The following is a 22,883-nucleotide window of genomic DNA, read 5'->3' as shown; positions in this document are numbered from 1 at the left end:
TGAAGAAATGAATGAAATTGGGTTTTAAAATATTTCAGTGGCTTCAGCTTAAATACTTTTATTGCTACATCTCTATTGATGGAAAGACAAATGCTGTATTAGTCAGCTCATATCACCATAACAAAACACCACAGACTAAGTGGCTTAAACAATAAAAATTTATTTCTCACAGTTCTGAAGACTGGATCAGGGTCTGGCAGAGTCAGTGTCTGGTGAGGGCTCTCTCCTGGCATTGCAGACAGATGACTTCTTGTGGCTTTCTCCATAGCAGAGAGAGAGAGAGAGGAATCAAGCTCTCTAATGTGTCCTCTTATAAGGACACAATCCTATCAGACGAAGGCCACATCCTCAAAGGAAGGCCCAGTATCTTCCAAATGCCCCATTGCCAAATACAATCACATCAGGAGTTAGGGTTTCAACATATGAATTGGTGGGGGTGGTGGGATACAAACATTCAGTCCATAACAAATATAGAGCAGTTCTCATGATACTTTTTTGTTGTTGTTGAACAGAACTCAGGCATGGGAACCAAATATCGAACAAAGAAGGGCCACATGACATGTAAACTTATGTGTTTGTGCATTGCCTACTCTTCTACCATTGGTGGACTAACAACAATCACTGGTACCTCCACCAACTTGATCTTTGCAGAGTATTTCAATACGTAAGTAACCTTTTTGGATTGGTGATTTAACATATGGGCAGCACACAAATTATAAAAATTATTCTTACCTGATTCAGAGAATCCAAGTACAGAGATGTTATGTTAACTCTCCCTTGTTTCCCTTCAGGACATCTATAGATCTACAGACCTTCCTTTGTACTGAGAGTTAAATATTCAGGGAATACTGAATTAACTTGTGCCAACAGATTTCCCAGGTCAGCTCAGAGGAGTTAACTCTTGGCTGACCACTCTAAACAAACAGGAAAAACATTTTTCATTGAAAATAATACTACAAATGATAGTTAACTAAAGTGAAAAGGAATTATTTTCTTGGGACAATTTATGTAGGGTTTGGGGACCAACATGTGAACTTAAATAATGAATGGTGAACAGAGGTATTAATTATGGAAGGGTTGGCTTTGGAATTCAAAAAAGATTTGAAAGATTGAACAATTGCAGTAAGTGTCAGTAATAAAGTATTCTACAAACAGATATATGACTCTTAATATGTTTGGAACTCTGATGACAATCCATTGCAGAAATGGGAATCTGTGGATTCAACAGGTAGAACACTTGGGTTAAAAAATCCTCCACTTGCAGGTACTTAGGTTGTGAATTATTTTACTTACTTATTTATTTTTTTGAGACAGGGTCTCACTCTGTTGCCCAGGCTGGAGGACAGTGATGCGATCTCAGCTCACTGCAACTTTTGCCAAGTGATCGTCGTGCCTCAGCCTCCCGAGTAGCTGGGATCACAGGCATGCACCATAATACCCAGCTAATTTTTGTGCTTTCAGTAGACATGGGGTTTTGCCATGTTGGCCAGGCTGGTCTCAAACTCCTGATCTCAAGTGATCCACCTGCCTTGGCCTCCCAAAGTGCTGGGATTATAGGCATGAGCCACTGCATCCGGCCACATTATGAATTTAACAACAACAAAAAGGTCCATGATTCTCCCAAGACTTAATTTTTTCATATGTAAAATAGTCACAGTTCATACGGGTATTGTGAGAATTCAATGAAGTAAACTATGTAAAAATATTTTGCGCTATGTAAGTATCATTGAAACAATAGTATGAAAGTCTGTGGTGTCATATGAGCACTCTGACTGGTTCTATTAAAAGAACAGATAATAATCAGAATTTCAAGAAGATAAACAGGATTGAGAAAGCCTAGGAACAGGATTTGGGTTCACAGAAAAATTAGAGTTTAGAGGCAGGAAAACTACTCTCTGTGAAGTAGATTCATAGACTCTATGAATTTTCTGAAATTATTTGCAAAATGTTGTGCATGCATGGATTCTCTAAGAAATCCAAGACTCAAAGAATGTCAATCTCCATTCTAGAAAGAATGGGTGTTTGTGTTCAAAGAACAGTGGTATAGGAGTTTAGGATCAATCTTACACAGACCTTCAAGAGTATTGTTTCTATGAATATACATCCCTTATGTACACTCCAATTACTGACTTAGAAAACTTTAAAAGGTTTTCGGTTTATAAATGAGAGGCTTCTGAAAGTCATAGTACCAGTGAGGATTTATCCAACATATCCCCTAATTCAAGACAAGAAATGCACCTGACATCTTTTTGAAAATGACTTGTATCCTTTCTCATGAATTCTCCAAGGGAAGAGATTCCACATCTTAGTTCCTGTCTGTGAACTTCTTTTTCTACTATCCAGACCAAATTCTTATGCTTTATCTTTGTTGATATTAGAGAACGGCTGGTTTCCATCATTCCCATGAAATTAGTTGATACAGTCAACGTAATTCATATTGAGGTTGTTTTGGTCTTTGTGATCTTGCAGAGTGTATCAACCAAATTTTGTTTAACTTTTCCCTTGATTTATTGAGTGCACTAATCTATTTGTAATGACAGATTAAGAGCATTATAGCACTTTAAGCAAAAGGTTTTAGTAACTATTTTCACTAGTTATCTAATCTTCTACTTCTCCTAATCATGGGGATTTGGCCAAAAAGTCCTTTAAATTTAAAGAATGCTTAAAATATATTTTGAAACATAATGATGTTTTTCTCCAAAAGGTTGTCTTTATATTAGGAATTATATGCAAACTGAAAAAAATTCAAAGAATCCTTTTATGATACAAAATACATGAATAGAAGGGAAAATAACTTTATGTGAACAAATATAATTGATAGTATTAAACAAGCAAGATATTTATTAAAATTTTGCTTAAATGTTGGCCCTACAAAATGCGGTAGCATCTCAAAGCAATAATAAAATGAAATGTATTAAATTTCAATGGAAAATATTATAGAAGCATGTGTGTGTGTGTGTGTGTGTGTGTGTGTGTGTGTGTATGCATACTTTTTCAGTGTTTGGAGCTGAAGAGAAATAGCTCTTTATCTACATGTCCACTAAAATAATGCCACCTTTTCCTCTTGGTACTACTTGTAAACTTTTAGAGTAATACCAATGATCCTTTTGAACAATTTCATTCTGGATCCTTCCCAGCTCCAAAGGATGCATGAAACCTCAGAGTTAATGGCTTCATACCATTGACGTTTAGAGAAAGGTGCCATCTTACAAATAAACTATTGGAGGAAGAAATCATATAACGTATTTCGAAGCCTTATATTTCTATTCTTTTGATATACATATCATGTTTTATATACAATCTCTTTATATATAATGTATATATAATAATATTTAAAATGTATTTTTTGTTCCTTTTTACATAAAGCAAACAAAAAAATGAATTCTGAGAAAGCTAAAAGTTATTCAATACAAATAGAAACAGACCTTCATTCATTCATTCAATTAATAAGCATTTCTTGAGAACTGGCAATGTGCAATGCACAGTTTTGAATTATTTTGTACAATGCAAGAAATAAAACCTGTCAGGAAGAATATTTCATCAAATTGTCTAGACAAAACATAAATATGAGAAAAACATTAAAATGTAAAAACATAGAAATATTTATTTTTTGACCTATAGGTGAGAAGGTAGAGAGATGTATTGAGTCCTTGCCAGATAATTTACACATATTATAGTGTACCTATATCCTGGATATCCTTGCTTAATTAAAAGCTTACGCTTGGGAGTTAAAACATCTGTGTTCAAATCCCAGCTCTTTCATTCACCAGCTAGGTGACTTTGGACAATTATTAAGCTCTCAAAGCCTGTTGCCTTTCCAAGCAAATGAGGAAAATAATATGATCTCTCTCTTAGAGGATTGTTTTGAGTTTTGCATAAAATAAGTAGCACTTAGTGCCTAGGACAAAGCATGGGCTGAATAAACATTGGTTGGCCAGGTGCAGTGGCTCACACCCGTAACCCCAGCACTTTGGGAGGCCAAGGTGGGTAGATGGCTTGAGTTCAGGAGTTCAAGATGAGCCTGAGCAACATAGCAAAACCCTACATTTACAAAAAATATATAAAAATTAGCCGGTATGGTGGTGCACACCTGTAGTCCTAGCTACTCAGGAGGCTTAGGTGAGGGGATGGCTTGAGCCCGGGAGGCGAAGGATGCAATAAGCTGAGATTGCACCACTGCACTACAGCCCAGGTGACAGAGGGAGACCCTGCTTCAAAATAAATAAATAAATAAATAAAATAAATAAATGTTGGTTATTGCTACTACTAGAGTTGAGAAAGTTGAGGTTCAGTTTAGCAAACTGAAGACCAAAACCAAAGCCAGCCAGACCCTTAAGGCTGCCTCCTTAAAAGTTACCTTCCTAGAAACATCACAGAAGGTGTTTCCTAAAAGAGGGCTGTAGCTGTGTCCCACATACCTTGGTTGCTACAGAAAATGTGTCCATATGACTTGGAATAATCTTAAAAGAGGCAAGCACCACATTTATGGAGAAAATGAATGAAAATAACTCATTAAATCAAAGTACCAAAAAGTCTGTAACTGTTTTTTTAGGGAGGAGTGAAATAGTCTGTGCATGTTTTACATAGTTTAGAATAGCCGTATGAAGATTGGCACTATAGGAGTCTGGAGACAGGAAACCAATTAGGAGTCTGTGATCAAAGTGCCAACAAATGATGAAAGGCAGAACTAGGCTAGTTGTGGAGGATTTGGACTCAAGACACTGCAAAGTCAGAAGGTTGTAAGTAATTAGATATGAGGATTTAAGGGTAAGGAGGGGTTAGGGCGACTCTGGGGACTTTTGTCCATAAGGTCAGATAGATAGTGATGCCATGAACTTCTTGAGAAGACATGGGAAAGTGCAGGTTCACTGTAGAAATTAATAAATTTGAATTTGGATACATTTAAATACCTACTGAGAACATATCCACAAAGTGATTTTCAGCAATCATTTGCAAATGCATCATTTCAGTTAGTTATAAATTTGAGTGTCTCTCTGTAGGCAAATAGTAATTTTTTGAGCATGAAAATGGTCACATAGGGAAAAAAAGTTAAAAGAATTGAGACATGGATAGACTCTTAGGAAATATTGACAAGGAAGAGGATGAGCAAAGTTAATCGAGGTAGGAGAAGAATCAGAAGCATATGATATTTTGAAAGCCAGAAGACCATTTTCAAAATGGAGGATGAGTCAGGGCTTGTACAGTGGTGTAAGAGAGGCATGCAGGATGATGGCTGATATTTATAAAGTATGAAATATTTCTGACATTCTGATTCTTAGAATCTGGTAGTAGCTGGGGCACCTAAATTCTTAAATTCCTACACTCCCCTATGATTAATTCACCATTAGCTTTAATAAATCCTTGCAACAGGGTATTCTGGAAATAGTCTTTGTTCCACCACCTCTTGTTGTAATTACACAAATTCATTAGGTTTTCATTGGCTCTTCCATAAAGAAAATCCTGTTTGCTTAATGCTCTCTACCTGATTCTTATCCCCTTTTGCTCCACTGATACACTCTTCCAGTCATCAACTAACATTTTCTAACACTACTGTTAATAAATACTATCTTGTAATTAAGCTATTACTTCCTACTCTGGTTCTTGAAAAATCAGCCATTTTGTTCCATTGAAGCCTTTGCTGGAGTTGCCTAAAAAGCCACAGCTAGGGAACTTCCACAAGGGAATGCCCAGACAGTCCTGAGATGGGGCGAATTGAGATTCCAAAGAAAGAAGAACGAAATACCAGAGTGATTGGTACAAAGCGTATATTAGGGGAACTTACAGAGTGCAATCCTCTAGCGGAACAATGAGAGAAAAGGAATGTTCTACATAGGTGCGTCCACTGTGAGGGGGTCAGAGCATAGAGTTTAAGGAATTTGGCTTGGGGCTAGGGCCAGTTTCTTTCTAGTAAACCTAGATACTTTTATCAGTGCCTGGGAATGTTCAAGTCCCCAGTTTGAATTCAAGCCTGCAGGGAAAAAAACCTGCAGATGGCTGGGTCACACAGAGGAACTCTAATTTTCAGTCAGGACTCAGAAAGGAAGCAGAGGGAACCGGGGGACCCCACACCAGCCAACTCTGTCAGCATGTTTCTGTACTTTTGTGGATTCAATACCATTTAGCGCTCTGTTCTGTTATTTCTTAACCACCATTTTCATCTCTTTTAAAAATCATAACCTATGTTTACTCTTCCATAAGCTTGTCTTATCCACACATGCACTTTGAGGATTACACCATCACCCTTGAAAATTACAAGCTTGTAATGGCTGAACGAATCATTGTCCTATTCTTCTTTTAGCCCATAAAGGATACAAGTAGGTGATTTTGTTAGACTGTTTTGTGCTACAATGAAGGAACACCTGAGACTGCATAATTTATAAAGAAAAGAGGTGTATTTTGGCTAATGCTTCTTCAGGCTGTACAAGCATGACACCAACATCTGCTCAGTTTCTGGGGAGGACCTCAGGAAGCTTCCAGTCATAGCAAAGACAAAGGGGAATCACATGGCAAGAAAGTAAGAGACACAGGGGAGAGGTCCCAGACTCTTTTAAACAAGCAGATCTCCTGTGAACTCTACCACAGGGAGGGCACCAAGGGATCCGCCCCCATGGCCCAAATACCTCTCACTAGGTCCCACTTTCAACATTAATGATCATAAATTTAACATGAGATTTGAAGCGAACAAACATCCAAACCATATCAGTGATCAATAAACATCAGTAGAGATGAACTGTATTAAGACATAATGAAGTACTAATTACTCTTGGGAATCATCTAAATAGCTGAATAATCTTTTAGTATCAAAACAAACCTATGAAAGGAAATATTATTAGGGACAATTACTACTTTCATGGTAGAGTGGTTTTGATGCATCAATCTCATCAAACAAGTACAACAGCTATTGGTTAAACATACACACAAAAGATCTACTGGATAAAGAAAGGAAGATTATCACAAATAAAATTTCACACCTTGCTGATTACCAAATTATATTTTTTAGTTTATAGGTATCAGCTGTGAAATCTATGGGTAGAGAAAGCAGGTTGGAAGAAAGCTGTATTATCAATGATTAACACAGTCACTGTTGCTGTGTTTTACATCACTAATTAAAGAGGAAGAAGATAAACCAATTATGGTTGACCCTTAAACAACACAGGTTTGAACTGCATGGGTTTCCTCATATGAAGATTTGTTTCAAAAAATGCTGTTGGTCCTCCATATCCACAGGTTCCACATCTGCAACCAAACGCAGATCAAAAATACAGTATTTGAGGGCTGTAGAACCCACAGACACAGAGGGCCAACTTTTCATATATACACATGAGGATTATACTGACTTCAGGAGTTGAGTATTTCTGGATTGTGGTAACTGCGGGGCTTGCTAGAACCACTCCCCCTCACATATGAGGAATAACTACCTAGCAATAACCACTTTCAAAGACTACTGTGATTTTTCCCTGCAGAAATGAGCAATATATACTTCTCAGTAATAATTCCTCTGGTAAATACTATGGAAGAAACTTTGACATGGCAGAGTTTGGGCTTAGACCTTAATTCAGATTTCAAGCCCACCATATATTAGCTTAACTTCTGTGACTATCAGTTTCCTTTTCTGTAAAATGGGGATGATACTAGAACTTACAACGTTATTGAAATAATTAAATGCCATAATGCACATGTGGCTCTAGCAGAGGGTCTGGCACATAGTAACTTGTCAATAATGTTAGCTGTTGTTGTTGCCACTGCTCTACTTTTGCCATTGCTGTTAAAAATCTCAGCCTGGATCATGAATGATAAATAGTTAATATTTTGAGGAAAATCCTCTGGAAGTACACACATACAAAATGGAAAAGTAGCTTTATCTCAGAGATAATCAAAACTGTCATCAGTCAAAAGGTCTATAATTGGTGTGCAATTATAGTATCTATAGTAGCATACTATGACACTTAATGCCTAAAATTTGTTCCAAGGTTATAAATTTCCGAGACTACATTCATTCTTTTGAAGCTATGTTCTGAGTATTTCAAGGGTATTAAAGTTATTTGTTTTGCAGTGGGGCATAAGTTGCATATAACATATAAGTTACATACAGTGACAATGACTCTTCCTAAGAGTCAGCCTTGATGCATAAATGTGCTTTAGGTCAAAGCACATCTCTGTGTTATGGGGCATCATTTCTACAGTTGTTTTAAAATGCCAAGAAAACATAAAGTTTGTACTCCAGCCTATGGATGTTTTGTAATATATATGGCATTTTCTCTTTTTATCTGGGAGCTAAAATTGAGGATATAATGGTTTAATGAACAAAAGTTGTGTTTTAAACTCCTCCTGGGTTAAAAATCCAGTTTGACTACACAATCTGACTTTGAGCAATCCACTTAGCCCCCTAAGACTCAGTTTCTTCCTGTGTAAAATAAAAATTTAATGCTTTCTTCACAGGATTTTTGATAAAATTAAAAGTGCTTAGCTCATCTGCTCATTTCTACCTAACCTCTAAAACTTACAGTGCCCCAAGAGAAGCACTTCCAGTTTCTCTTCTAAATCTCCATTACTCCTTAAATTATCAGACCCATTTCTATGTTTGTAATACCACCTATGTGCTGATAACTACCAATTTTATATCTCTACCCCTGCCCTCTCCTCTGAATTTCAGACTTATTTATCCAGCCGCATTCCAACATGACCACTTCAAAAACTGAGGGACATCTCAAATCATCACATCCCAAAACAGCATGCTTGATCTGCCACCTCTCCCCTGCCCTCCTGTCAATCCGACCTCCCCTCAGACTTCGCCATTTCAACATATGACATCTTTTCTCCATTTCCTAGGTTTTATTCCAAATATATCTAAAATCCATTGCCTTCTGTTTATCTTCACATGTAAACTAAAATCTACTCCACTCTACCCTACTTCCGAGGGACTTTATCTTCTAATAGGTTTCCCTGTGCATTTCTCTTCTAGTGCTACCTTACAAATGGCAACCAACTTAGTGGCTTAAAACAGCACACATTTATTATCTCATTATTTTTGTGGGTCAACAGTTAGGAAGAAAGGGGCAGAGCAAGATGGTGGAATAGAGGGCTCCATGGATAGTACCCCATGCAAGGACACCAATTTAACATCTATCTACATACAGAAAAGCACCTTGATAAGGACCAAAAGTCAGGTGAGCACTCACAGTAGCTCCTTCTAATTTCATATCATTGAAAGAGGCACTGAAGAGGTAGAGAAAACAGTGTAAAATCACAGATGCTGCCCCTCCCTCATTCCCTGGCAGTGGCAGCATGTTGCAGAGGGCATTCTTGTGCTGTGGGATAAGGAGGAGCCCAGCAATTGTGAGGCACTGAAATCAATGCTGCCCCGTCATAGCAGAAAGAAAAACAGGACCAAACTCAGCAGACACCCACACACCAAGGGAGTATTTAAACCAGATGTAGCCAGAGAAGAAGTGCCCATCCCAGCAGTTGGAACTTGACTTCCCGCCACCCTCACCACCACGTGCTAAAATGTTCTGGGGCCAAAAATAAACCTGAAAGGAAGTCTAGGGCACAAAAACTACAACTCCTAGGCATCTTCTAGTGCTGAACTGTGCCTAGAGCCAGAGGACTTGTGTGGGGGGAATGTAGTCTACTGGGACAAAAGACAGGGCAGCTAAGGGAGTCCTGACATCCCCTCTTCGCTAACTCCAGGTTGCACGGATTGCAGCTCCAAAAAAAGACTCCTTCCTACTGCTCGAGAAGAGGAGAGGAGAGGGAAGAGTGGAGAGGACTTTGTCTTGCATCTTGGATACCAGCTCAGCCACAGCAAGTTAGGGCACTGGCCCCCTTTCCAGGCTCTAGCTTTAGGATGACATTTCTAGACACACCCTAGGCCAGAATGAAATCTGTTGTTTTGAAGAAAAAGACCCAGCCTGGGAGGTTGCATCACCTGCTAACTAAAGAGCTCTTTGTCAGCTGGGTACGGTGGCTCACGACTGTAATCCCAACACTTTGGGGGGCCGAGGCGGGCGGATCATGAGGTCAAGAGCTCAAAACCAGCCTGGCCAACATAGTGAAACCTCATCTTTACTTAAAAATACAAAAATTAGCCGGGCATGGTGGCACATATCTGTAGTCCCAGCTACTTGGGAGGCTGAGGCAGGAGAATCGCTTGAATTTGGGAGGCGGAGGTTGTGATGAGCCAAGATCATGCCACTGCACTCCAGCCTGGGCAACAGAGTGAGACTCCATAAAAAAAAAAAAAAAGTTATTGGCCCCTGAAGGCAAGACTCAGGAAGTATATCAAGGGCTTTGGGTGAGACTCTAGAGACTCTAAGAGTTGCTGGCTTCAGGTGAGAATCAGTGCATTCTTAGCTGTGGTGGCTATGGGTTGAGACTCCTGCTTAACAAAAGCAGAGGGAAAAGTAAAGAGGACTTCGGCTTACACTTTAGGTGCCAGCTTGGCCACAGGGGTGTAGAGCACCATGCAGATTCTTAAGGTCTCTGATTCCTTGACTTGGCTCTTGGATGGCATTTATGGACCTGTCCTGGGAAGGAGGGGAAGTCCTCTGCCCTGAAAGGTGAGTCCCAGGCCAGGCAGTATTCACACAATCTGACTGAAGAGCCCTCGGACCTTAAGGGAACATCAGTGGTAGTTTGGCAATGCTCCCCATGGATCTGTGGTGGCAGTGGACACAGGGTGAGCTTTCACTGCCTTTGGAAAGGGGTGGGAGAGTGGGAAAGACTATGTCTTGTGGTTTGAGTGCTAGCTGAGCCATAGTACATTAGAACATCAAGCCTCACCCTATACGTAAAAAATAAAAAGCAAGAAACTAAACCATATCACTAGAGAAACTCACCTTCACTAAAAGCTTCCTTTTATTGAAAGAAGTAGAGATAAAAGGAAGAAAAGACCACAAAACAACCAGAAAATAAATAACAAAATGGTAAGAGTAAGTCCTTACTTATCAATAGTAACATTGAATGTTAGTGGACTAAACTCTCCAATCCAAAGACATAGAGTAGTTACATGGATAAAACACAAGATCTATTGGACAGTTGCCTACAAGAAACACACTTACCCAATAATGACATAGTTCACTGAAAATAAAGAGATAGAAAAAGATATACCATGACAATTGAAACCAAAAAGGAGCAGGAGTCACTATAGTCATATCAGGCAAAATAGATTTCATGACAAAAAGTATAAGAAGAGACAAAGAAGGTCACTATATAATGATAAAGGAGTCAATCCAGCAAGAGTGTATAACAGTTGTAAATATATATGCAACAAACATGGGAGCTCCCAGATATATAAAGCAGACATTATTAGAGCTAGAGAGAGAGGGAGAGAGAGAAAGAGACCTCAATACGATAATAGCTAAAGACTTCAACACCCCACCTTCAGCATGAGATGGACCTTCCAAACGGAAAATCAACAAAGAAACATTGGACTTAATCTGCACTATAGGCCAAATGGATCTAATAGATATTTACAGAACATTTCATCAAATGGCTGCAATATACACATTCTTTTCCTCAGCACATGGACCATTCTCAAGTATAGACCATATGTTAGGTCACAAAAGGAGTCTTAAAACATTCAAATGATTGAAACAATATCAAACATCTTCTCTAACCACAAAGAATAAAGCTAATAATCAAATACAAGAGGAATTTTGGAAACTATAAAAGCACATGGAAATTAAACAATATGCTGCTGAATGACCACTGGGTCAATAAAGAAATTCACAAGGAAATTGAAAAATTTTTTGAAACAAATGTTAATGGAAACACAGCATATCAAAATCTATGGAATACAGCAAAAACAGTACCAAGAGGGAAGTTTATAGCTCTAAGTGCCTACATTAGAAAAAAAAAAAAGAAAAACTTCAAATAACCTAACGATGCATGTTAAAGAATGAGAAAAGCAAGAGCAAACCAAACCCAAAGTTAGTAGAAGAAAATATCAAAGTAGAATTAAGTTAAATTGAAATAAAGAAAACGATACCAAAAAAAATCAACGAAAACAAAAAGTTGTTTTTTAAAAAAGTTAAACAAAATTGGCAAATCTTTAGCCAGACTAAGAAAGCAAAAGATCCAAATATGTAAAATCAGAGATGAAAAAGGAGTAATTATAGCTGATACTGCAGAAATTCAAAGGATCATTAGTAGTGACTATGAGCAGCTATAGGCCACTAAATTAGAAAACCTAGAAGAAATGGACAAATTCCTAGACATGTACAGTCTACCAAGATTGAACCATGAGGAAATCCAAAACCCGAACAAACTAATAACAAGTAATGAGATGGAAGCCATAATAAAATTCTTCCAGTAAAGAAAAACCTGGGACCCAATGGCTTCACTGCTGAATCCTTCCAAATATTTAAAGGAGAAATAATATCAATCCTACTCAAACTATTCCAAAAATATAGGAGGGAATACTTTCAAACGCTATGAGTCCAGTGTTACCTTGGTACCAAAACCAAAGACACATAAACAAAGAGAAATATCCCCTATGAATATTGATGCAAAAATCCTCAACAAAATACTAACAAACTGAATTCAACAAACACATTAAAAAGATCATTCATCATGATCAAATGGCATTTATCCCTAGGTTGCAAAGGTGTCAACAGATGCAAATAAATGAATGTAATAATACATCATAACAACAAAATGAAGGACCAAAACTATATGATCATTTTAATTTATGCTGAAAAAGCATTTCATAAAATTCAACATCCCTGCACAATAAAACCCTCAAAAAATTTGTAAAGAAGGAAAATACCTTAACTTTTTTTTTTTTTTTTAAAAGAAGCAGTATACGACAGACAACAGACCCACAGCTAGTATTATACTGAATGGGTAAAAAACCAAAAGGTCCTTCTCTAAGATCTGCAGCATGAAAATGATGCCCACTTTCAACACTGTTATTCAACATAGTACTGGAAGTTCTAGCTAGAGCAATCAGACAAGAGAAAGTTGAAAAGGCACCCCAATTGGAAAGAAAAAAGTCAAAGTATCCTTGTTTGCAGATGATATGATCTTATATTTGGAAAAAATTAAAGACTCCACCAAAAAACTGTTAGAACTGATAAATTCAGTAAAGTTGCAGGATATAAAATCAGCAAACAAAAATCAGTAGCATTTGTATATACCAACATTGAATAATCAGAAAAAGAAATCAAAAAAGTAATTGCATTTATGATGGCCACAAATAAAACTAAGTACCTAAGAATTAATTTAATGAAAGAAGTGATAGGTCTCTGTAATATAAACTATAAAACATGGATGAAATAATTGAATAGGACACCAAAAATGTAAAGATATTGCATGTTCATGGATAAGAATCAATATTATTAAAAGGTTCATACTACTCAAAGCAATCTACAGATTCAAGGCAATCCCTATGAAAATGCCAATGACATTCTTCACAGAAATAGAAAAAAAAATCTTAAAATTTATATGGAACCACAAAAGAACCAGAATAGCCAAAGCTATCTTTAGCAAAAAGATCAAAACTGTAAGAATCACATTACATGACTTCTAATTACACTGCAGAGCTATAGTAATCAAGACAGCATAGCACTGGTATAAAAACAGACACATAGACCAGTGGAACAGAATAGAGAATCCAGAAGCAAATCCATACACCTATAGTGAACTCATTTTCAACAAAGGTGTCAAGAATATACACTGGGGAAAAGGCAGTCTTTTCCATAAATGGTGCTGGGAACTCTGGATATCCATATGCAGAAGAATAAAACTAGGCCCTTATTTCTTGCCATAAACAAAAATGAAATCAAAATAAATTAAACACTTAAGCCTAAGACCTCAAACTATGAAACTGCTACAAGAAAACATTGGTTAAACTCTCCACTACATAGGTCTGGGCAAAAATTTCTTGAATAATACCCCACAAGCCCAGGCAACCAAAGCAAAAATGGACAAATAGCATCACATCAAGTTAATAAGCTTCTGCACAGCAAAGGAAACAATCAACAACATGAATAGATAATCCATGGAATGAGAGAAAATATTTGCAAGTTTTCCATCTAACAAAGTATTAATAACCAAAATATATAAGGAGCTCAAACAACTCTATATGGAAAAATCTAATAATACAATTAAAAATGGGCAAAATATTTGGATATTTCTCAAAAGAAGACATACAAATGGCAAACAGGCATATGAAAAGGCATTCAACATCATTGATCATCAGAGAAATGTAAATCAAAACTACAAAGAGATATCATCTCACCCCAGGTAAAATGACTTTTATCCAAAAGACAGGCAATAACAAATGCTGGCGGGGATGTAGAGAAAAGGAAACCCTCATACACTGTTGGTAGGAATGTAAATTATTAGTACAACCACTATGGAGAACATTTTGGAAGTTCCTCAAAAACTAAAATAAAGCTACCATGTGATTCAGCAATCCCACTGCAGGGTATATACCCAAAAGAAAGAAAATCAGTATTTGGAAGGCATATCTGCACTCCCATGTTTGTTGCAATGTTGTGTATATTAATAACAGCCACGATTGGATGCAACCTAAGTGCCCATCAACGGATGGATGAAGAAAATGTGGTACACATACACAATGGAATACTGTTTAGCCATAAAAAAGAATGAGATCCTGTCATTTGCAACAACATAAATGGAAGTGGAAGTCAGTATGTTAAGTGAAATAAACCAGGTACAGAAAGACATTACATGTTCTCACTGATTTGTGGGATCTAAAATCAAAACAAATGAACAATGGTGATAGACAGTAGAAGAATGGTGACCAAAGACTGGGAAGGATAATAGGGTGTGGGCTGAAAAGTGGGGATGGTTAATGGGTACAAAATTGGCAGAAAGAATGAATAAGACCTAGTATTTGATAGAACAACAGGGTGACTATAGTTAATAATAATTTAATTGTACATTTAAAAATAACTAAAAGAGTATAATTGTATTGTTTGTAATATAAAGGATAAATGCTTGAGGGGATGGATAACCCCATTTCTATGATATGATTATTACACATTGAATGCCTGTTATCAAAACATCTCATGTACCCCAAACATATATATACCAACTAAGTACCCACAAAAATTAAAAATTTTAAGAGTTTTTTTAAAAAAGACTCCCGGCAAAGGTTAGCTGGGTTCCTGCTCAGGATCTTACCAGGCTGACAGCAGGGTGGCAACTGGGCCTGTAACCTAGATAGGGGCTCAGGGTATTCCTCCAAGCTCATTGACGTTGTCAGTAGAATTTGGTTCCTTGCAGTTTAATTACTGAGGTGTCCATTTTCTTGCTGGCTGTTGGCATGGGGTCACTCTCAGCTTCTAAAGGCTGCCTTCAGGCCCTTGCTGCAGGGCCCCTTCCTCTGACAACAGGATGTTTGCTTCTTCAGGCCAGCAGGAAGCTCTCTTTTAAGGGCTCACCTGGTTAAGTTAGGCCTACCCAGGATAGTTCGTGCTTTTGATTAACTCAGTTTCAATTGATAGGGACTTTGATTACCTAAGCAAAATCCCTTCACTTTTTTCACTATGCAACCTAATCACAGGAGTGATATCTCATCATATTCACAGATTCTATCCACACAGAAGAGGAGATCGTACAAGGCATGTACACCAGGAGGCAGGAATTTGGGGCATATCTTGGAACCCTGTCTACCACATCCTGAACATCACACCCTGTTTCCACTCTTGTTGCCTTCAATCCTGAGAATACATCCAGGAGCCAATCTGTTTTATGTCAATTACTAATTAGATCATGTCACGTTACTAACTTACTACGTTCCAATTAGTCCTCATTGCATTTGTAATAAAATCCGCTTTCTTTTGGACTGGCTACAAGGTTATATATGATCTGATCTCTATTGACTACTTCTGTCGTGTCACACTCACCTTCACTCACTACCCACAGCCACAGTGGCTTCCTGTCTCTCCACAAGTGTGACAAACTCATTCCTAACTCAAGGACTTTGTAATTGCTATTTCCTCTGTCTGGAATGCTGTTTCCCAGTTATTCACATGACTGGCTCCTTCTTGCTATTTAGGTCTCATCTAAAATGTTACCTTCTCCGATGACATTATGTAAAATTTCCCCCTTCCCCAATCACTTTTTATTACATTATTCTGTTTTATTTCCTATTTTGTTATATGTTTACCTGTTTATTGCCTGTGTGCCCCACTTCAACATAAACTTCATGAGAGCCCGGACCGGGTCAATCTCATTCACCACTATGTCCCCAGTAGCTTGGAGAGCACCTGGCACTTGGTAGATACCAAACAGTGTTAGGTAAAAGAAAAGGATTTCATCAGAATTAAATCTCTTAGCATAGTTCATGATAGAAGAAATCTGTATTTGCTTCAGATGCATGTTTGAAGTCTCTTCACTTGCAGGACATAAGAAAGAGTGGGAAAAGGAACATCACAGCAAAAGAAAATCCTTAGAGTATGCCATATATTTCTTCATTTATTCAAAATATTCACTCTAGGTATAAGGGTAAAGGTTATGATTATAGAGGCATAGTCCCATGTGGTTGTTTATATACTTCCATACTATTAAACTAAACAAAACAAAACAACGAAGTTTAACTTTTTCGGGCTTTCATTTTTCTAAAGAAACTATTCCTCCAGGCAAAAAGTCTGAAAAGCCCATCTTCAGTCAAATACATTTTGCAGGATTCTCTCCAGTGGGTAGAGAGAGCTCTGCATACTGATTTCAAGATATGAGCCACAGATGGTGAAAAGTGAAATTAGGCTTGAGGACATGGGTCTAAACCTAATCCAAGCAGCATTTCTGAGTGTCATTAGGTTGTACAGAATAACATAGGTCATCCTGTAATCCAAGTCTAATGCTAATGGGATCAGCTTTTCCCCTGTTACTTTATTTTCCAATTGGAGACAACAAACATTTTCCAAAAATGAACAGTTTTCAACAGAGCCTCATGGATGTGATAAAGCATTTTTCCATTCATCACACTGCAAATTTTCTAACATCTTTAATTATCATTTGTCACTTTCTAATTGCATAAATATATAAGCTAATCTTTGGATCCCTTCAAGGTAGATAAAAATTATCCTCCAATTGCTAAAGATAATTCTAGGGCCTAGGGAGATTAGTAACTTTTCATAAGCTCAAAGAAAATCATAGAAAACCTTAGAAATCTAGAGTTTTGAGGGCCCATTATTATTAGGAACCATCTTAAAGTAGAAAAAGAAACACTCTAAAGTGTATAAATTTGCTACATAGATATAACATGAAATATTTTATTACTTATATGATTTTTAAATGACGAAGTACAAAGTATGATTAAAATAGAAAAAAATTGCAAATATATATTTCTATAAAGTTCTACATATTTTATGACTTCAAACATATTAAAATATGTTAACGATGTTTTTATTACTTCTGTATATCTTTGTTTTTCAGATTTTCAAATTTATCTTTGTGTTATTGCTTTTAGAAAAAAAGTAAAGACAACTGTTTCTCAAATTTCCTATTGTTTCTCCATAGTTATAAAATAAATGACTATATAAGAATTTATTTGGTATTGGACATTTTAGAACAATGAATGTGAGGTTACCAAAGAAACTGTGCTAGTGTCTGATCTTATGTTGTTGTTGTTGAGTTATTATGTGAGTTTAAAAGTTGAAAATAACTAGGTAAGATAAAAAAGAAAAGTTGTTGATTTCTTCAGAACTTTTAATTATTTTTATCTGGATCAGTTATTCCATTTGACTGTGCTCCAAAGCACCACCTGGTTCTAGGAAGAAAGAGCTACAATATACCTGGTTCGATAGTTGCTATGCTTTGGGGTAGAAGAAACAGAGGGGAAAACAGCCATGGGAGATGACCTGGGCTGTATCAGAGTCCTTTCATAGGGCCAAGAATTCCAGCCACCAAGGTGAAATGGGAACAGATATTCAGTCCCATCAATTTTCACCCGTTCCCAATTCTGCTTATGTGTCTCTCCTTGTTCGTATACTGATGATTTGAGTAGTGACAACAAAATGCACACACCTCATGAACACCCATTTCTTGTGCATTTAATGAGTACCAAGCACTGCACTGGGTTTTTTCCACAAGCACTTCCTTAAAGATTAAATATAGAGAACAAAAATCAAAACATATCCACTCTTGCTTATATGGGATGCAGCAATAATTATGCAGTTCCAGAATCAAGACAGGAGACAAGGGGTAAAAGTACTCTACTTAATGCTGAGTATATTCCAGGACTTCCTTCTTGGACAGCAACACAGGAAAGAGGTGGAGTACTGCCTCCCTGTGACAATCAGAAAGGATTCCACCTTTCTCTCCTTCCCTGAACACATCTCCATGTTTTCACACAGACGCTATCCTGACTGTCATTGCCTCAACTTTGGATCATGGTTTACGTTTTCCTTCCCGGCTGCTCTTATCATTCTACTCTTATCCTGGATCTGGCTTCAGTGGCTTTTCCTAGGATTCAAGTAAGTAAATATTTCATGTTAATAGGCTAAATAAAGGTGTCTAGGTTCCCAGTTGTTAGCTTCTTATACGATGCTCTTTCCCCTATGCCATGCAGGCTACCTTTCTGCATTTTTGTTGATCACAAAATTAATACACACAAATACATATTTTAAGGATAAGCCTGAATCTCATTTAAATAATATTAGCTGTGGAACAGTTAATTAAAGATTAGAAAGGGGCCAGATGCGGTGGCTCATGCCTATAATCCCAGCACTTTGAAAGGCCAAGGTGGGAGGATTGCTTGTACAATCCTCTCTGAGTTCAAGACCAGCCTGGACAACATGGCGAAACCCTGTCTCTACCAAAAACAAATAAACAAAAAACCAAAAAACAAACAAACAAACAAACAAAAAAACCTCCCCCCTAAAAGGACCATCCAGGCATGGTGGTGTGCACCTCTGGTCCCAGCTACTCAAGAGGCTGAGGTGGAAGGATTGCTTGAGCTTGTGGGTTGGAGGTTGCAGTGAGCTGAGATCACACCACTGCACTACAGCCTGGGTGACAGAGAACTGTCTCAAAAAATAAAATAAATAAAAATAAAGATTAGGGCCAGGCACAGTGGCTCACACCTGTAATCCCAGCACTTTGGGAGACCAAGGCGGTTGGATCACGTGGTCAGGATATCGACACCAGCCTGGTCAACATGGTGAAACCCCACCTCTACTAAAAAAAAAAAAACAAAAAATAGCCAGGTGTGGTGGGTAGTCCCAGCTACTCAGGAGGCTGAGGCAGGAGAATCACTTGAACCCGGGAGGCAGAGGTTGCAGTGAGCCGAGATCTCGCCATTGCACTCCAGCCTGGATGATAGGGCGAGACTCTGTCTCAAATAAATAAATAAATAAATAAATAATAAAGATTAGAAAGCAAATCATCTAAGTGTCACTTGAGTCCTAAGGTGATAAGATATTGAAGGGCATAAATAACTCAATCTGATGTCCAACTTGTTAAAGGGGAATTTTAAGGTTTGCCCCTCCACTTGGTTTAATGTGGAGATTTCCTTGGGTTATCAAGCAACTTACACTGTGACATATAGGGCTTCCTGCATCATGCTAGCACCAAAATTGACATCCTTTTCAATATACCAAGTACAATAAAGATCTGAGGATATTCTCTGTGGAAAGAATATTGCTTTAGGAATTACTAAACCAGGAATAAAACTGTGGCTTCTCAGAGGCCAGATAAGGGATCATTGCAAGTCCAGACCCATTCTCAGTCTCAGTGTCTTCAATTGTAAGATGATAGAATTTACCCAGAAAATCAGTAAGATCCCTTCCAAGGCTGTAATTCTAACACATCTGGGCCTAAGTTGAACACATAAAAGTCAAAGTAAAAAAAAAATGTTGACCAATAAAGACCGACTGATGCCACTAAAATGTCAAAAAATGCATTCAAAGACACTTCAACATATAATCTTGGCTGGGATCAAAGCTGGTAGTTCATAAGTACCAATGAGTTACATGACTTAGATGACAACCAGCATTTAAAATTATGAAGGACTCCAGAGCAAAATCTAAAATGCAGCCTGTAATTTCTACTCATTTAACAATACTCCTAAAAGAAAGGTGAAGTCGCTGTATATCAAATCTTGAGTATTTTTTTCCTGAAAAAACAAAATAGCTCAAATGTATTTTTGTGGAGTTTTATTTAAAAAATTTCAAGGACCTATGAATAAAACAGCATGTTATTCACCAAACCAGAGAGACTGAAGCCAGCTATGTGTACTTCCTTTGAAAAGCGAAATGCTTTAGGAGGCCAGGGGAATGAATCTCCTGAGGTCAGCAGTTAGAGACCAGCCTGGCCAACGTGGTGAAACCCCGTTCTCTACTAAAAATACAAAAATTAGCTGGGCGTGATGGCAGGTGCCTGTAATCCCAGCTACTCAGGAGGCTGAGGCAGGAGAATCGCTTGAACCTGGGAGGCGGAGGTTGCAGTGAGCCGAGATCGCACCATTGCACTCCAGCCTGTATGACAAGAGCAAAAGTCTGTCTCAAAAGAAAAGAAAAGAAAAACGCTGAAATCAGATGTGGTTCCATGCCTGTGGCCATGGTTTCCATGCCTAGTAATATGAGGACTGACATTCTCCCCTCTTGATTGCTCTTTCTGCTTTTTCTCCAGAACTGCCATGGTTTTGTTAGTAGTGAGAAGATGGTACTGATGATTAAAAAAATAATTCTATTCAGATTGTGGGAGCAGCATGTGGCAGTCCTCCTGCTGAAGCAAATGTGTAAAATGTCACTGACTTCAGCAGGTGGGCGTCAATGGGGAGAGTCCAGCTGCATACTAAATGCCCCTTTCAGGAAATCCAAGCCTTTGGGGACTACTCAATTGTGCAGGTAGCAATGCAGGATACAGGAGATGGCAATCCCAAGTCAAAAGAGTCACAGGTTCTTCATTGCTACATTTAGACTTTATAAAATATATATCCAACCACTGTCATTATTTTAAAATGGCATACCATTTAAAAAGGAGAAATTAAGAAGATAAAAGGCAAATATATTGAAATGTGCTCTCGATGAGGAAAAAAAATCCCATGAAGTGCATACACTAGGCAAAGTCTGTAAATTATGATCAGTGGTATGTTTAAACATTTCCCTTGGTGTTCACTATCTGTTAGACACTGCACAGATTCATGCTCCAGCTAATTTTTCAGTGTCCTTTTCTGTCTGCCAAGGTGTTTACCTCCAGAGATTTTAGACTCACAGATGGAAATTATCAGCCACTCCCCTGGCAAACTAGCATACATTCTGATTAGCATGTTGGCTATTAACACAGTTAACTCACCCATTATAAATGACCCCAACATACCTGAGAAGAGGAGCTCATCTGTCAGTGCCATTGAATTTATTTAAATGGAGAGTTTGATGCATTGTCATAGGCTTTGTCAGTTCCTTTGTGAAGGCATTAACCTTCATTTGTAGCAATGCCAATTTGGCTTTCGACTTAACTATTTATTGTCTGCAACCAAAATGATAAACTACATATGCAATGTACTGGGTGGAAAATTGTTTCTAAGGAGACTTATCTCCTTCTTTACTATGATTTTCTCTTCTACAGATTGCTCTCTAGGTGGCGCATTAAGTAGTTTCTTAGTAGTATTTATGTCATGACAAGGGGTAAAAGTTTGAGACTGGCACTAGTCAGTAATTTAACTGAGATTGTAAAAAGCAATTATTTCCTGATTGATCATAAATGTAGCACTGTCCATTCACTCATATTCAGGCATTGAGGTGTATGCATGAGGGTGATTATGAATGTATAGGCTTGCCCCACCGGATACTTTACAGAAGAAAATGTCCTTTCTGTCTATACTGACACAAAATGTAAACTAACTGAGCTACTCATAAACATTCCAAGAGATAATCCATAAGAATCTAGCCATTTTCTCATTTAGTGCTTCCTCTGGAGGAATTTTCTTAAAAGTCTACATCTAGAACAGTATTTCACAAAAACTGTTCAGTTTTGAAGACACTGGACTTCAAGACAGAAAATTAGTGAGGAAGGAGGTCACTAAAACCAGCAGCTGAAAACAATAAAAAGTGGCAGTTACTATTGGAAATAAACAGGAAGATTATGTTGTGGGTGCCATTAGGACATATGAGTAAAGAAACTTAAAGAAAAAAATGTAATAGAGTTTTACTTCTTTTTTAAATTTTATCTTAACTTCCATGTACATGTGCAGGATATGCAGGTTTGTTACATAGGCAAACGTGTGCCATGATGGTTTGTTGCACTTGTCAGCCCATCACCTAGGTATTAAGCCCCACATGCATTACCTATTTATCTTGATGCTCTCCCTCCCTCCACACCCCTGACAGGCCCCAGTGTGTGTTGTTCTTCTCCCATGTGTTCTCCTTGTTCAGCTCCCACTTATGAGTGAGAACATTTGGTGTTTGGCTTTCTGTTACTGTGTTAGTTTGCTGAGGATAATGACTTCCAGCTCCATCCATGTACCTGCAAAGGACATGATCTTATTTCTTGTTTTGGCTGCATAGTATTCCATAGTGTATATGTACCACATTTTCTTTATCCAGTCTACCACTGATGGGAATTTGGGTTGATTCCGTGTCTTTGCTATTGTGAATATTGCTGCAGTGAACATACGCATGCATGTATCATTATAACAGAATGATTTATATTCCTTTTGGTATATACCAAGTAATGGGATTGCTGGGTCAAACGATATTTATGGTGAGTTTATTTTACTTCTAAGACTAGGCTTAGTTTAGTCTCTGACCATGATCAGTCCCTGCACTAGTGTAAAACTCAAGTTTAGCATACTTTGTGAAAATTGATGGATCTGACCTCAACTGTCTCATACATTTGCCAAAGGTACTATTGGATTGATGGGTCAAGTATTTACTGTGTATATTCAGAGGTAGCAGTGTTCAGAGATA

General features: G+C 37.8%; 1 protein-coding gene across 1 annotated transcript in view; it reads left to right on the top strand.

Annotated features, from left to right (window-relative positions):
* SLC13A1 (solute carrier family 13 member 1) overlaps window positions 1-22,883 on the top strand; it is a 91,017-nt gene that overhangs the window by 52,111 nt on the left and 16,023 nt on the right. Inside the window, exons 7-8 of the mRNA XM_003261261.3 lie at window positions 513-664; window positions 18,330-18,449. Of these exons, the coding sequence (XP_003261309.2) occupies window positions 513-664; window positions 18,330-18,449 (272 nt within the window). The remainder of the gene's footprint in view (window positions 1-512; window positions 665-18,329; window positions 18,450-22,883) is intronic.

This window comes from Nomascus leucogenys, chromosome 13, assembly GCF_006542625.1.
Source record: "Nomascus leucogenys isolate Asia chromosome 13, Asia_NLE_v1, whole genome shotgun sequence".
NCBI classification, from domain to species: domain Eukaryota; kingdom Metazoa; phylum Chordata; class Mammalia; order Primates; family Hylobatidae; genus Nomascus; species Nomascus leucogenys.
This window is presented reverse-complemented; position numbering and strand designations above follow the sequence as displayed.